The 13143-nt window shown below is 41.0% G+C and overlaps 1 protein-coding gene across 9 annotated transcripts in view; it reads right to left on the bottom strand.

The window, feature by feature from the left end:
* Nucleotides 1-361: 361 nt before the first annotated feature.
* KATNAL2 (katanin catalytic subunit A1 like 2) overlaps nucleotides 362-13143 on the bottom strand; it is a 31964-nt gene continuing 19182 nt past the window's right edge. For 7 of the 9 annotated variants that reach the window (XM_066989015.1, XM_066989019.1, XM_066989016.1 and 4 more), the window contains 6 exons: nucleotides 11903-11994; nucleotides 9896-10006; nucleotides 6593-6739; nucleotides 3455-3617; nucleotides 2284-2386; nucleotides 362-1970 (listed from right to left, as the gene is read on the bottom strand). In XM_066989015.1, the coding sequence (XP_066845116.1) occupies nucleotides 1831-1970; nucleotides 2284-2386; nucleotides 3455-3617; nucleotides 6593-6739; nucleotides 9896-10006; nucleotides 11903-11994 (756 nt within the window). In that variant the 3' untranslated portion in view covers nucleotides 362-1830. The remainder of the gene's footprint in view (nucleotides 1971-2283; nucleotides 2387-3454; nucleotides 3618-6592; nucleotides 6740-9895; nucleotides 10007-11902; nucleotides 11995-13143) is intronic. The other 2 variants (XM_066989021.1, XM_066989022.1) reach the window with 1 other exon arrangement.

The following is a 13143-nucleotide window of genomic DNA, read 5'->3' as shown; positions in this document are numbered from 1 at the left end:
TAAACCTACCAATATGAACCAACTTTGTAATGATGGTAAATAGCTTTTCTGGTCCATTTGCAAACTGTAATACTCAAAGTCCTTTACAGTTGTTTTACAATGCTCGTGAGTCTTAAATTATTAGATTGTAATTATACAGTACTGGAGTATTAACCTTATTGAAAATATAGTTTTGTGTTAATGAGCCATGCTCCTTATTTGTTAAGAAAAATCATTGTGATGAATGAAGGGGAAGCTCTCCTTACATGAACGATGGTCTGTCTGCAGTCTCAGTCGGTGGGTGGTTACTTACCTTTAGATTTAACCTCTGTCAGAGAGAAGAACGTGCAGCCTGAGGGAGCTCTGCAGTAGAAGTGGGAGAGTACACTCCCCCCAGAAACAAAAGCCATCTTTAGATACTGTTTGTGTTGCATGCTGTATAATGAAATAAAAGGTACTGTTAGACACCCCCTACACACACGCACACCCACATCACCCAGGAAGAAAGCAGCACTGAGAAGCTAATGTCTCTGCCAAATGTACAAAAAAAGAAACCAAAAAATACCCAACCCAAATACATGCTAGCTGGAGGCCTTATCTTAGGTGCCATCATAAATTGTAACCTACTTTTGTGAATAAATTCACACATCTAACGTTCTGCCAGCAACTCTGAGTCTGTGTTTGTTGCCTGGAGTACATACAGGAGGTTTTTGGCCTGTAGTCAGTCAGGTTAGGGAAGTGAGAAATCTCTAAGTAAAATCCTGTGAAGTAATTTCCCACAAAGACTTCTGACAGTGTGAGACAATACAATGCTAGAACAAAAGGAGACTGTCACTTCTCCAGAGGTCCAGAAGCGTGCTGGAGAGCATCGTGGCACTTAGGAAAGCAGTGACACGGAAAACCATGCAAGAGGGAAGGTAAGAGGGGGACAGTGATGAGACCCGAAAGCCTGAAAAAATGACTTAGAATTTCCAATAAAAAGCTTGACAGGAAACTGACTGGTTACCTGGCCATCATTATCAGCAGAAAAGTCTCCAACTTGGGTAATACTTACCGCAGCACTGCACAAACTCACTTTTTTTATGTGAGTCACCTCACATTTTATGACTGGCTGCAAACCAGTGGGTTACCAGCAATCCAGTTTCTAGCCAGATTACCCTAGATGATGCTGATTTTCTACAATGACTCCAAATTCTTCTGATCCCTTGCACTTTCCAGCTTGGAAACATCCCAAACCAACTGGAAAGTAATATGTTTGGCACATCAAGATGATCTTTAAGGTCCCTTCCAACCCAAACCAGGTGAAAACAACAAACTAACAAAGTTTACCAGGCACTATTAAACTGAACTTCATTGAAAACAATCACTTTTGCTTCATTAAAAAGGCATGCAAGCCTCTGTTGGTAGAGCTGTGCTGATAGTGGTGCTTCAGTGAGTCTCAGAAAGGGAGAATTACACTAACCATCTAATTGTTCTTAGCAAGCTTTCCGCTCCAGCTCTTGTACTCCAAACCTGTAAACAACTACCATGAAAAAAGACTAAAAATCAATCAAGCTTTAAGTTTTTATGTATAAAGTTAAGGCTAGAGTTTTCATTACATAGCAACTGCCATTACGTTAATTCTGAAAAGAATATTTTCGAATGGTCATTGAAAATGACTAATAAAAACAAGCCTCCCTCCCCCACTGCATTTTCAAAGTAAAGATTTCTACCCGGCATTTCTCACGGCATTCTCTCCCAAAAACAACAGCACTTCCTTCTCCGTCACCATTCAGTCCTTTGGAGGCGACACAGATGCCATTTTGGATAGCAAAAGTCCTTGAAGTTCTCAGTCTTTTAGGATTTTTCTCTTCAAACTGACTCAAACTCTCTCTGCCAAGCTGTGTACTTCTGGCTCAGCTTCTTTGCCGATGGCTTGGTATGGGCAATCACATCCAGGAAATCTGCTGTTGTGATTGTGTCCAGTCGGATCACAGGTAAGTTACTGCTACCTACAGAAAATAGATCAAATATCATTATTACTACCAAAAGGCGTTCTTTTAAGTCTAAAACACGACTTACTATATAAAAACAGCAGAATGAACCTAGTGAGATAAAGAGAAATTCGTATTTATGCACAGATACTGACATAAAAAACGGGCTAATTTTCAGAAACATTAGCTTCGGTAAATGTTTTAGAAACGGAGATTAAAACTTCTCTAAGCAGATAATAGAGCTCCACCTGCTGGGGTTAATGCAATTTCTAGAGTTAGAGCAGTAGATCAGCATTTCCCAGATCAGATTCTCTAATCAAAGCTATGATACCTTGCTGATGGTTTTCAAGAGCATCGAAGATTTTCCTCACTGGTCTCATGGCTGCTTCCTTGCACACGAGTTTAATGTCTGAACCAGAGTACCCATCAGTTTCCTGTGACAGAACCAGAATGATAAATTACAGCTTACAGCCTTACGAATGAGACGACAATGGCATTTACAAGCATATATATTTTATTTGTATTTTTATAAAGTATTTGTAAATTCTGTTTCTGTCAGAAATATATCACAGAATATAGAATCAGGCTATCCAGAGTTGGAAGGGACACACAGGGGTCCTTGAGTCTGACTCCTGGCACACATCATATATGTACAGATAGATACATACGTAAGTATGTACATATATATACACCCTGGTACACACCCCTTCCCCACACCAGCATTACTGTTTGCTTTAGCTTTGAATGCCCACAATACTTTCCAGGTGCAAGGGAAATACCAAGCGTTTTCTTTCTAATGACAATTTTCTGTAGGTCAGCTAAAACTCACCTTTCTGTGTCTGTTTCTGGCTTTCCTGTTAATAAAATAACTACATTTCCTCATTTATAAAACAAAAACTGAGCGGAATTGTCTCTGAACAGAAGTAAAAAGAGACAACTGGGCAAGCTGTAGATATTTCCAAAGAACTGAGGATGTGACAAGGGGCTAAATAAAGCAAGCCTGATTCCTAGTGAATCTCGCCCTTGTCTGAAAGCTGTTTTCTCCTGCTGCAGTGGAGCTGTGACAAACCTTCCCTACCCAATTAGTTGTTCATTACCCCAGTGAATTGGAAGTGCTCCCAGGCTGGTGTGAAGAATGAGAGAACATTCTATTGCTCTAAGTCTCCCTGTATTTAAGGCTGAAAAATTGGCCCAACAGAGAGGATCAGAAAACATGATTTTGCAAGCAGAGCTGTGTGGAACCAGTGATTTCCCCAGTCAGGTATGTACCTGCAAAACACTCAGCCCTGCCTCTCGTTAATTTCTGGCTGGCCTCAGGCAGACCCGAGGTCCTTCCCCTAGCTCTGTATGTTGCTATCGCTGCATACAGAGAGGTGCTGTCCTTACCCTCTGCCCTGGACCTCTTCCCCCATGACACAATTCTATCGCTGTTGATGGTACATGTTACTCTTGCTTATGTTCCCCCCTCTGAAAGTCCCCAAGCCGCTGCAGTGCTGTCTCACCTGGCCCAGCAAGCTGTAGTCCAGGTCTGTTCTCAGCTCCACTCCTCCGCTGTTGCTCAGAGGGGGCAGCCAGTGCTCGATCATCGCCTGCCGCGCCTCTTTACTTGGAAGGTCGACCAAAATCCTCTTCTCTAGCCGCCGCAGCATGGCAGAATCCAACTCCCTGCAAGCAAAGCAGAAGAGGAATCATTTCAGTGCATCTCTTTGCAGAGACACTTTTCACAGGAAGCTCCTCACTGCAGGGACTGACAATTTTCAACCCCACCTGTAGCTGTGCCAACCTAGTTTTGAAAAAGTAGATTAGTTATCAAGTGTATTCCTGTTCGCTGTGTTAGCAATACACTGACTTGTGACAACGAGGCTTAACAATAACTCGTAAGTTGTAAATTGTAACTTGAAGTTGCAGCTATCTTGTGTGCAGCATGTCCTGTCAGTAATAACCTCTCAGTTTCAACCTTTGCTGTTAAGGAGACACTGCAAATTGTCTGTCTGGGGTAATATGTCAGGACTAATTAATTGCTGCTTTGTAAGGGATGCTTAAAATATAGACAAAAACACAGACTTTCAGTCTGGGATGCAAGGACCATGTTTATAGCAGAACGGGAGCTTGATCTGAGACTGCTCCTGCCATGCAAATTATATATCACACGGCCCCAAAGGACAGTATCCTTGTAAAAAGGAGCTTGTGAAAGATGAACAGGCTGGATCAATGTGCCAATGAGCCAAAACCTCTGTTGACATCAGCTTTGATAAGGTGTTTGGTAAAAGCAAAACCAAAAAGAAAACAAAACACAAAACACAAAATACAAAAGACTGAGAATACTCCTCGTTTTTACTTGTTTGTGATGCACAAACAAAGCCTGAAAGAAAAAACAAAAAGTTTTTTTTTTTTTTCCTGTTCCTTTTTCAAAGTATTTTGTGACCACCTAGATGAAGTCTTTCTAGACAGCACCGCAGATTCTGTCAGTTTGCAGGAGTCCTGGTACGCCTGGCATGCCAGCTCCGCAGATGCACATCCAAGTGGGTTATTTAATCTAGCCTTCTCCCAAGTGCTCTTCAGTTGTCTGCATCTAACAGTGACATAACTGAACACAAATTTCTACTCTGGTTCATCTCTAGTTGCTCATATAATGGGAACAATCTACAGGCACCCCAATCATCCATAGAATTTTCAAGAAGAAATAGCAGCTACAAAGTATTTACTCATAAGTCTCCAGTATCTTCCAGGAGCTGCTCTGAGCTATTATCCTTCCAAATGCAGTACCAATCTTTCTCTAGTGGCCCCATTTTCACTCACTGAATTGTTATTTCAGTTTAAAATTTAGTTCCCCATGTCTGCCAAGAAACTCTCATCAAGGAGCAACTCCCCACAATGTGTCTTGTGCGGAGAGGAAAAAAAAGGAGCCCTAAGCACGATTTCCACCCCTGTCAGCTGAGCAGAAAGAGCCAGCTGCTGGGGGACTGCACCTGCAGTGTAGGTACAGTGTAGGTACGCCTCTACCTTTGATGATATCTTGGGTGAAATCCTTTTGCCAGCAAAGTCAACATACAAGCAATACTTCTTGTATAAAACCCCTCTTGAATTTACAGGCAACTGACTGCCAGCTCAGGACAGACCTGGAGCACACCAACAAAGCTTATTTCTGTCAACTTTGGTGACTTGTCTGTATTTTTAATAGTATCTTCTACTGGCTCACAACATAAGAAAAGGAAAAATGGCCTCCCAAGTAGGTGCTGTCACTCCGCTTAGTGGGATCAGAAGTGCCTCTGACCCCAGAAAGGACCTCTCGGTTTTGGAGAGCTGAGTCTGGCTCAGGATGATCGACAGGATCTCACACGCCAACAGAATTCACTCAGATCCTTCCCAGTACTTCTAATCAAGGACTCCGAGGTAAATACCAGAGCTTTGCTAATCAATGGCTGTTGGCATATTGATACCGTTACTGAGATTTCAGGCTGCTTAAGAGGGTTGCTGTGCAGCCCTGGGGCTTCACCCTACGCTGTGTGATGCCCAGTGCAGCGCCTCTCACACAGGCTGCAGAACGGGCACAGGACCATATCGGTCCCCCCTCCCCTTCCAAATGTTTATTTCAGCAACTTCTCAGAATTGCTCTGCTAGGCTAGAAATTAACTACTCTGCAGCTGACTGTCCCCTTGGCTGCTATACCCACATTGCCTTTCCCCATGTACACAAACAGAGCCAAATTCCTCAGGGTTTCAGAGGTGCCCACGCAGGTACTCTAACTGCTCTTGCAGGAGAAGGACAACCACAGCCACAGTCCCCGCGAACACCCCATGAATCCACCAAATGTGGACATTTTCCACCACTTCAGAGCACTATTGGGCTGCCCCCTGAAATCACAGCTTCACGACCTCCCTAGCCATGCACAGAGGAAACAACCTTGCCCTTACTTGATACCAACATAGCAAAAACACGGCGCCCAAGAGGCGCTGGGCTTCCAGGCAGTATTTCCAGCTGTTCCTCCTACTGCTGTGTTTTAGTTCTGCAGAGATGTAAGCAGTGAAATAAGAGGTCTAAGAAGTGCTCATAATACAACGAACTGCTCTGTAAATGAGCCCACTGATACATACAAGTTGCTGTATTTACCCAGAAAGGTTACAGTGACCCTGCTTGTTGGCTTAAAGACGAAAACAAAGACGTAATATTTTTGTTATCTTAAAAGTATTTGTGTGCTAAACTGTTTTGTTAGTGATAAAATGCAAGGTTAAGTGACAACAATAACCAGAACAGAATAATAAGCACTGCGCCAACCAAAATATTATGGGCTATTATTTCTGAGAAAAGTATTAAGAAATGCTCGTGGAAAGAATCTCTACAGGACCTACAGAAGAGGGTGACTTTTGGGATCTCTCCCAGGTTGACATCACAAGGCATCATGCCTCATTATCACAGCCACATTTCATGGAGGTAAACAAGGCAAACAGCTCTTTTTGTTTCCAGAAGAAGGAATATTAATAAATGCATGAGGCAGAAATTAAGAGACCTCAATACCTCCAGAGGTGAAGGCAGAAACAGCAACAAGAGCTCACTGATAATTAATCCCTGCCTACTGGGATCACCACTGCGGTGCAGAAGAGGAAAAGGCACCAAGAGCAGCAAGCTTCTCATCATCCCACCTCCTGTCCTCCCACGCAGGTGGCCTGAGCAGAGCCACTACAGGCTGATGGCTTGTTCTAAGTCCACGGCTTCTCCCGGGGCTTCCCCACACTGCTCTCAGCTCTCCTTCCTCGCTGTCCTCTACCGTACACACCGGGCATGCACTGCTGGGAGTGAAGGGAAGAGCTGGCTGTGGGGTAATCCCAGATGTGATTTTGGGTTTGCAGCCCACATCCCCTTACCCAACCTTGGCTGTGCGCTGAGGGATCTACCACAATCCAGCTCTGGTGGAAGGGAAGAGTCTATCAGCTGCCACCAAAGCTTCACCAACCCTGAGGGTGGGGAGGGAAAAGCAAGCAGCACCGCAAGTTAAATACACTAATACATTAGGAAACATTCACTGCGTGTTTGAAGGACCACGTTATTTCTTCATTAACAAGGCCTTTATGCTACGTAATTATGTCGGCTTGTTTCAACATGGAATTTGTCAATAAGAAGTGCCCGGCTGATGAGCAGGGGGAAGCAAGGCTGGGCAGCAAGCACTGCCTGAAGAGGAAGATCAATAGCTGCAGTGCAGCTTAGGACAGCATAAAGAGCTTTGTTTAGGCTTCTTTTCATTCATCTAAAAGCAGCTTGGTAGTTTTTTTTTTTTTATGATCAATAAATATCCAAGTTAAACAAATCTCTTGAAATCCAGCTTAATACCAAATGTTTGCAAAAACACAGGGCTCTGCTGTGCGGCCGCAAGGTCTGGATTGTAAAACGAGGTATTTTGAAACTTTTGTTACAAAATAGCCCTATGCAGCTCAAGTCTGGGGTCTCACAGTAAGACTGATGGTAGCCAAGCACACAAAAATAATCCATAAACACACAGGTGAGATCTTTAAGGGGGGCTCAAACCCCACTAACCTCTCTGGAAACAAACACTCCCAAACTCCTTAAGGCTGTCAGCCTCAGTGATGATATAAGATGCTCCTGGATTTCACCAGATTTTCATCTTCCTAAAATACCTTTCTAAGTATATCCTTATCTGCATTTTAAAGCATCAGCATTTTAAAGCATCTTCACTCTAGGCACAGTTCTGCCAGACGTTCATAGGTTGAATTAACTTTGGAGAGGGAAAAAATCCCACCTGCCCACCAGCAAGGCTGAAGAAGTCTTAACAAGAAAATCTAAGCTCACAGGTATCAAACTTTCAGCAGTGGGAGCTGGCTTCTCACAACAGCCCAGCTCCCACCCTTGTACCAACACAGATTACCATCTTTCTGTGGGAGCAGTTCCTCCAAAATAGAAATCTTGTCATTTTGGATCTACCTTAGAAAAACTGTGTCATTTTCTTGATGTTTCAAGGGAGCAATTTTGCAGAAATTAGCACTTCAGAATTGCAAAATGATCCAAACCCAAATGTGTAAAACATTCAAATCTCTAGCCTGTAACTTCTGCTCAGCTTTCCAGAAAGAGTTTCAGTTGCATAAGACAGATGCATGGTAACAAGACACACAGGAATCTCTTTTTCTGCAGAGGCATACAGAGAGAGAGCATCCCCGTGCTTGCATTAACACTTCTCCAAGATCCCTAGATCCAGCATCTTCAGGCCAGTTGTGCTCTTTGAACTCTTCCTCTGAGGGTTTCAATACCCAGTTATACCAGAGTACTGGTATTCAATACCCAGTTTTTCTTTTCAAATCAGTGGATCTTATAAAGACTTCTGATTCTTTTTAATACTGCCATGTTGCAGCATCACTCATAAGGCTACTCAGAAGTTAATTTAAGCAAGAGACCTCTGAAAGGTGCAATGCATTGCTCAGAGTTTCTCCTTCTAGAAGGGTAACGATGGTACAGTAACAAACATTTGTAATGTATTACTAATGAACCACAAAGAGATGAATGGGTTATTAATGTATTAATATCCTTTCAATCTTAACTGTTCACACACACAGTAGCTATTTTTTTCCAGCAATTTCTCATACAACAAATATAATTAAGTCCTAGTCTGCTCAGTGCCTTTCCTTGTGTGTCACAAAGAAGAAGTGTGGTTGTACATTACACACAAAAAAATATACACTGAGGCTTTTAAAAAAGTGCTCAAAAGCAAGCATCTGTGGATACACACACTGAGTCATTTGAACATGGACACTTCGTATGGTCAGCAACAGCCTTCTGATCACAGCCCAGTGCCCCCAGCGAGTTTGCAATGGCCCTGTTCTGTGGCTGTCACACTTCAAGAACAAGAAGGAGCATGGACAAAAGAACCCTTCACATGCCTATCATCTTTTTGCAGATGTCTGCCTCCAAGATTGTCCCCCACCAAACATAATTTCCACAATTTACTTCACTACAGTTCCCCTCTCTGCTTTCAATGTACCAATTTCTCTGCAGAAAAAGGTGCTCTTCCACTGAAGATTTCATGGATCTGTAGCCCAGGGACAGGCGGAATTTCAGAGCCAGCAGAAATCCACAGAATAGTTCCAGACCTCCGAAAGCTAACTTCAAAAACAAGCTCATCATCAATTTGTTTCAACTCCCTGTACAGGTGTTGGCTCCTACTCTGAAAAAAGGTTAATGAGACACAAATCAGACTGTTAAAAACAGCCGTGCTTGCCCAACAGCCATTACTTCCCCCATGTACTACATGGTTTACAACCATTTGAGAAGGTTTGTATGAAAGCAAGAGAAACACTACACCAGTTCAGATGAGTGATCCAGCCAGATCAACATTCTGGCTGCCAGTGGCCATGGGAGAAGCCATCCAAGGAGAGCGCAGAGCTGACCATTTTCTGCTGCCTGTTGTCATCCTGTCATCCTCTCCTCTCTGTCTTGTTCTCAGTACCTGTTCTGCCCATTTTGAGAGCCAACATGATGAAATATTCTAATTTCCAACCATTTATTCTTCTGTTCCAAATGATGTTAAAAGAACCAAAGAATTTTGTCCCTCAACTTTTAAAAGTCCCATTTGATACCAATAAAATCCAACCTTCCTATTTACGGAGTATCCTTCTAAGCACTAGATGTTTTAAGCACCTTACAGCTCCAGGCTGAAACCCTTCTTAGCTTAAACATAGTAAATAACTTGCCTCTATAGTCAAATACTCCATTTTAAATATTAGCAGCTGTAGCACCAGCATATGTTGACTTTATTATGGATTATTCTCATGTGGCACAAATAGCAAGAATTGTAGAGTTTAAAAGTAAAAGCTCCAAATTAATCTTTAAATGCTTTAACCAAATATCAAGGCTTTTTCTGCAAAAGTCTAAATAAAATCTTTATCTGTGCTTAGAAGCTCATGCAAATGTATTCAAAATGTACTCTCTGGATCTCTTACCATGGCAGATTGGAAGCTGCTAAAACAAATACAAGATCATCAGATCGGGCCAAGCCATCCATCTGCACCAGTAATTCTGTTTTCATCCGTCGACTTCCTTCATGTTCACCACTACCAAGATTCAGAGAAACATTATTTGCTCAGTGCATTAAAGTAATCATCTTTATTTATACAGTGTCATTCACAGCAACTGAGCCCTTGTCACCATTTTGCCCCAATTCAAAGCATGATTAAGCTCCATTAGCTAACATCTAAGCATTAAAATCAAGCTTTCTAATGATTACTTAAATGGACTCTTTTCAGTGCATTAAAGTGAGGAGAGTTCACCATTACTGAATCCAAAGAAAGTATTTAATTTTTTTTCTTTATATTAATCTCCAAATAAAACTGATGTTTACTGGAAAACAACTAAGGCTTTGATTGATTGACCTGTGTAGGAGAATTTTTATAACATAATAGTTGCCATTAAACAACTAACACACCTATCTATTCAGGGCAACTACTGGAATTTTTCTGTGAGTGAATTTTAAGTGGCCACAAGAAGATACACATACTGCTGAATTCAATAGTTTGCAAAACGTTGTACCAAAAGTAAACAGAAAAGTTTGCAGTATTGAAACAAATTGAAAAATAGGGCAGAGACCACACACAAAGGAGCCTTCTTCAAGGAGAGAAGGGGAACTTAAGCAAAGTGCTAAGAATACTGGCCCTGCTCCAAGTAACCAATTTTGAAGGAAACCAGTTTGAACTCTTGGTCCCAGATGTGGAGTTCTTGGTAACCCCTGGACCAAATCCAGAGAAAACATCAGGGCCTTAGATGGTAAGAATTATAATTCAGGTTTAATGGCTTATTTCTGCAAAGGCATCCACACGTCGGTGTGATGTCAATATTTAATAAGGATATGTAAAAATAACTATATAGTCTCAGATAAAAACCCTGACTGAAATACATAATCCAGTGATGTTAATGAGAGCTTTTAAAAAAGTATGAAGGCAAGACTTGGCCCATAATTTATAGCTATCAACTGACAATTACTACAAGTTGTGTATTTATGATATGGCATATTCTACTTATGCATCTTTGTAAGTATATAATTTATAGTATATAACATACATATAGCCACACTGTAATGGACACCTAATGGGTATAATGATATTTTTGTATTTCTCCTGCTTCTCCTCCGTGTTCAACCCTTTCAGTTTTTTTAGAATAAAACTGTCTACTCCATGGGTGACGATAACAACAACCCCCATTCCTGCAACTCTAAGTCCTGACACATCAAAATTTGTACCATTAATGAAAATACCATTCCACTGTGTACACTGCATCTTATCCTGCTCTGCCTCAGCCTGTCCAAAGTGTCACAAAAACAGCTGCTTTTCATTTGCCTCTAACAAGCCACCTGTTCCTTCCCCCATCTGTCTTTACTTCCACTTCAAATACCTTATTTGAAAATACAACAGCACTGGTTATGCATTTGTGCTATCTTCTCTCCTGCTCACAGTCTTCCTGGACCCATTATTTCCATAGTCACGTGCTAAACTTCTCAGAACCTGCCTTTCACACTACTCTACTGATCTCATCTACTGTGAATGAAACAATGACCACATCTCTCTTTTTAAATCCCCACAGCATATGCAACATTTTCATGGAACAGTATTTTCAGAGCTGATAGGCATTCTGAAAATAATACGCTACAAGACTGCTAAAGCTGACAACGTAACAGAAGAAAAATAACTTACTATTAACTCAAGAAAATTACCATTATCACTCAAAATAACTATACTGTCAATAAAATCTAGAAGACAAGTCTTTCAGGGGCCCAATCATGCTCCTATTAAAGTTTACAGAGTAGTCTCATGCCTTACTTTAGCTAAGATTTGTTTCTAGAAGGTATATTGTACGATTAAACTTTGGTCAGCACCTGAAACACACTATTGAAAAGATGCATTGCAAAGAGGGACATAAGTTCTCCTAACACCATAGGAAGCAATCTCATCATTTACCCAGAAACAGTGCCTCTTTGACTCATAACTGACTCCAGCTCATCCAAGAAAATTGTGGAAGGAGCATGGTACCGGGCAAGCTCGAATAGCACCTGTTTAAAGAGAAGAATAAAAGCGACAGAAAAGATTAACAAGAAAACTAACAGGAAAAGGCATTAAGAGCCACTGGCACTGGAGATAAATAATGGTACCCATACTCCAAACTTCTAGGGCAAAAAGGAGTATGTTCTAGGGCAAAAGATCTGGGTAGGCTGAGGGTCCCTGAACCCTCTCAAATTCTGAAAGGCTTGTAAAGGAGATATAAAGAACACAGGCATGTAATCCTGTCTTTATATGTAAATCTTTGCCTAAATCCTATCAGAGTACCCTGAGAATAATGGGATAGAAGAAAATGATCCATCAGAGGATTCTGGGAAGTCCTAAATTGTTAGCAGAGATTAAACATCCTGTCCTCTATTGGTGCTCCATTTGTAGTTTTTTAAATAAGGATTTGAGGAAAATAATAAATCAACTGCACCATAATGAAAAAAAAAATGAACTGCTTCTCTTGATAAGAATTAAGAAGTTCTTTTGTTTTTCCTGGAGAAAACAAACAGCTTGGACAATCAGAGCTAGATTACAAAATGGAATACTAAGCTGACACACAAAACCTGGGTCTGCCATTTTGAAAAAAAAAAAAAGGTTCCATCTATTTTTCTGGAAAGAGGGAGAGACTTATACTAACAATAAGAATATATAGTCATTTCTTCTTCAGTGAAGCATTGTTGCAATTTTTAAATAAGTATCACTAACAAAATATAGTAATCCAGCACTTCTTAATCTGAACATTTAAAAACAAAACTTAAAAGATATATATTATTTTCTGCACTTTGGATCACAAGTAGTGTATGATCACCATTGTGACTCATACTGTTTAAGGAAGCAAAGGTTTGCAATTAAGTCAAATACTGAATCATATAATAATTTTGCCATGTGACTAGCTTTTCCAAGATGGTTGCTGAAACAAAAATTGGATGCTATGATATCAGTTTTGTTTGTATATCTTCTTCCACTGCTGTTGTGCAAAAGGTGCTAACAGTTTGCAATCTATAATTTTATTATGAATCTAAACTATAAAATCACATCAATACAGCTGAGAAATGAGGAAAACAGAATGAGCTGATATTCCTCTGCATGAGTGCAAAACTGACATATACTTCACACAACTTCAGAAGACCATGCACCAGCCTCGTGTCATTTTA

The sequence above is a fragment of the Anser cygnoides genome, chromosome Z (genome assembly GCF_040182565.1).
Source record: "Anser cygnoides isolate HZ-2024a breed goose chromosome Z, Taihu_goose_T2T_genome, whole genome shotgun sequence".
NCBI lineage: Eukaryota > Metazoa > Chordata > Aves > Anseriformes > Anatidae > Anser > Anser cygnoides.
The sequence above is the reverse complement of the archived record's forward strand: the minus strand, read 5'-3'. Positions and strand labels throughout refer to the sequence as shown.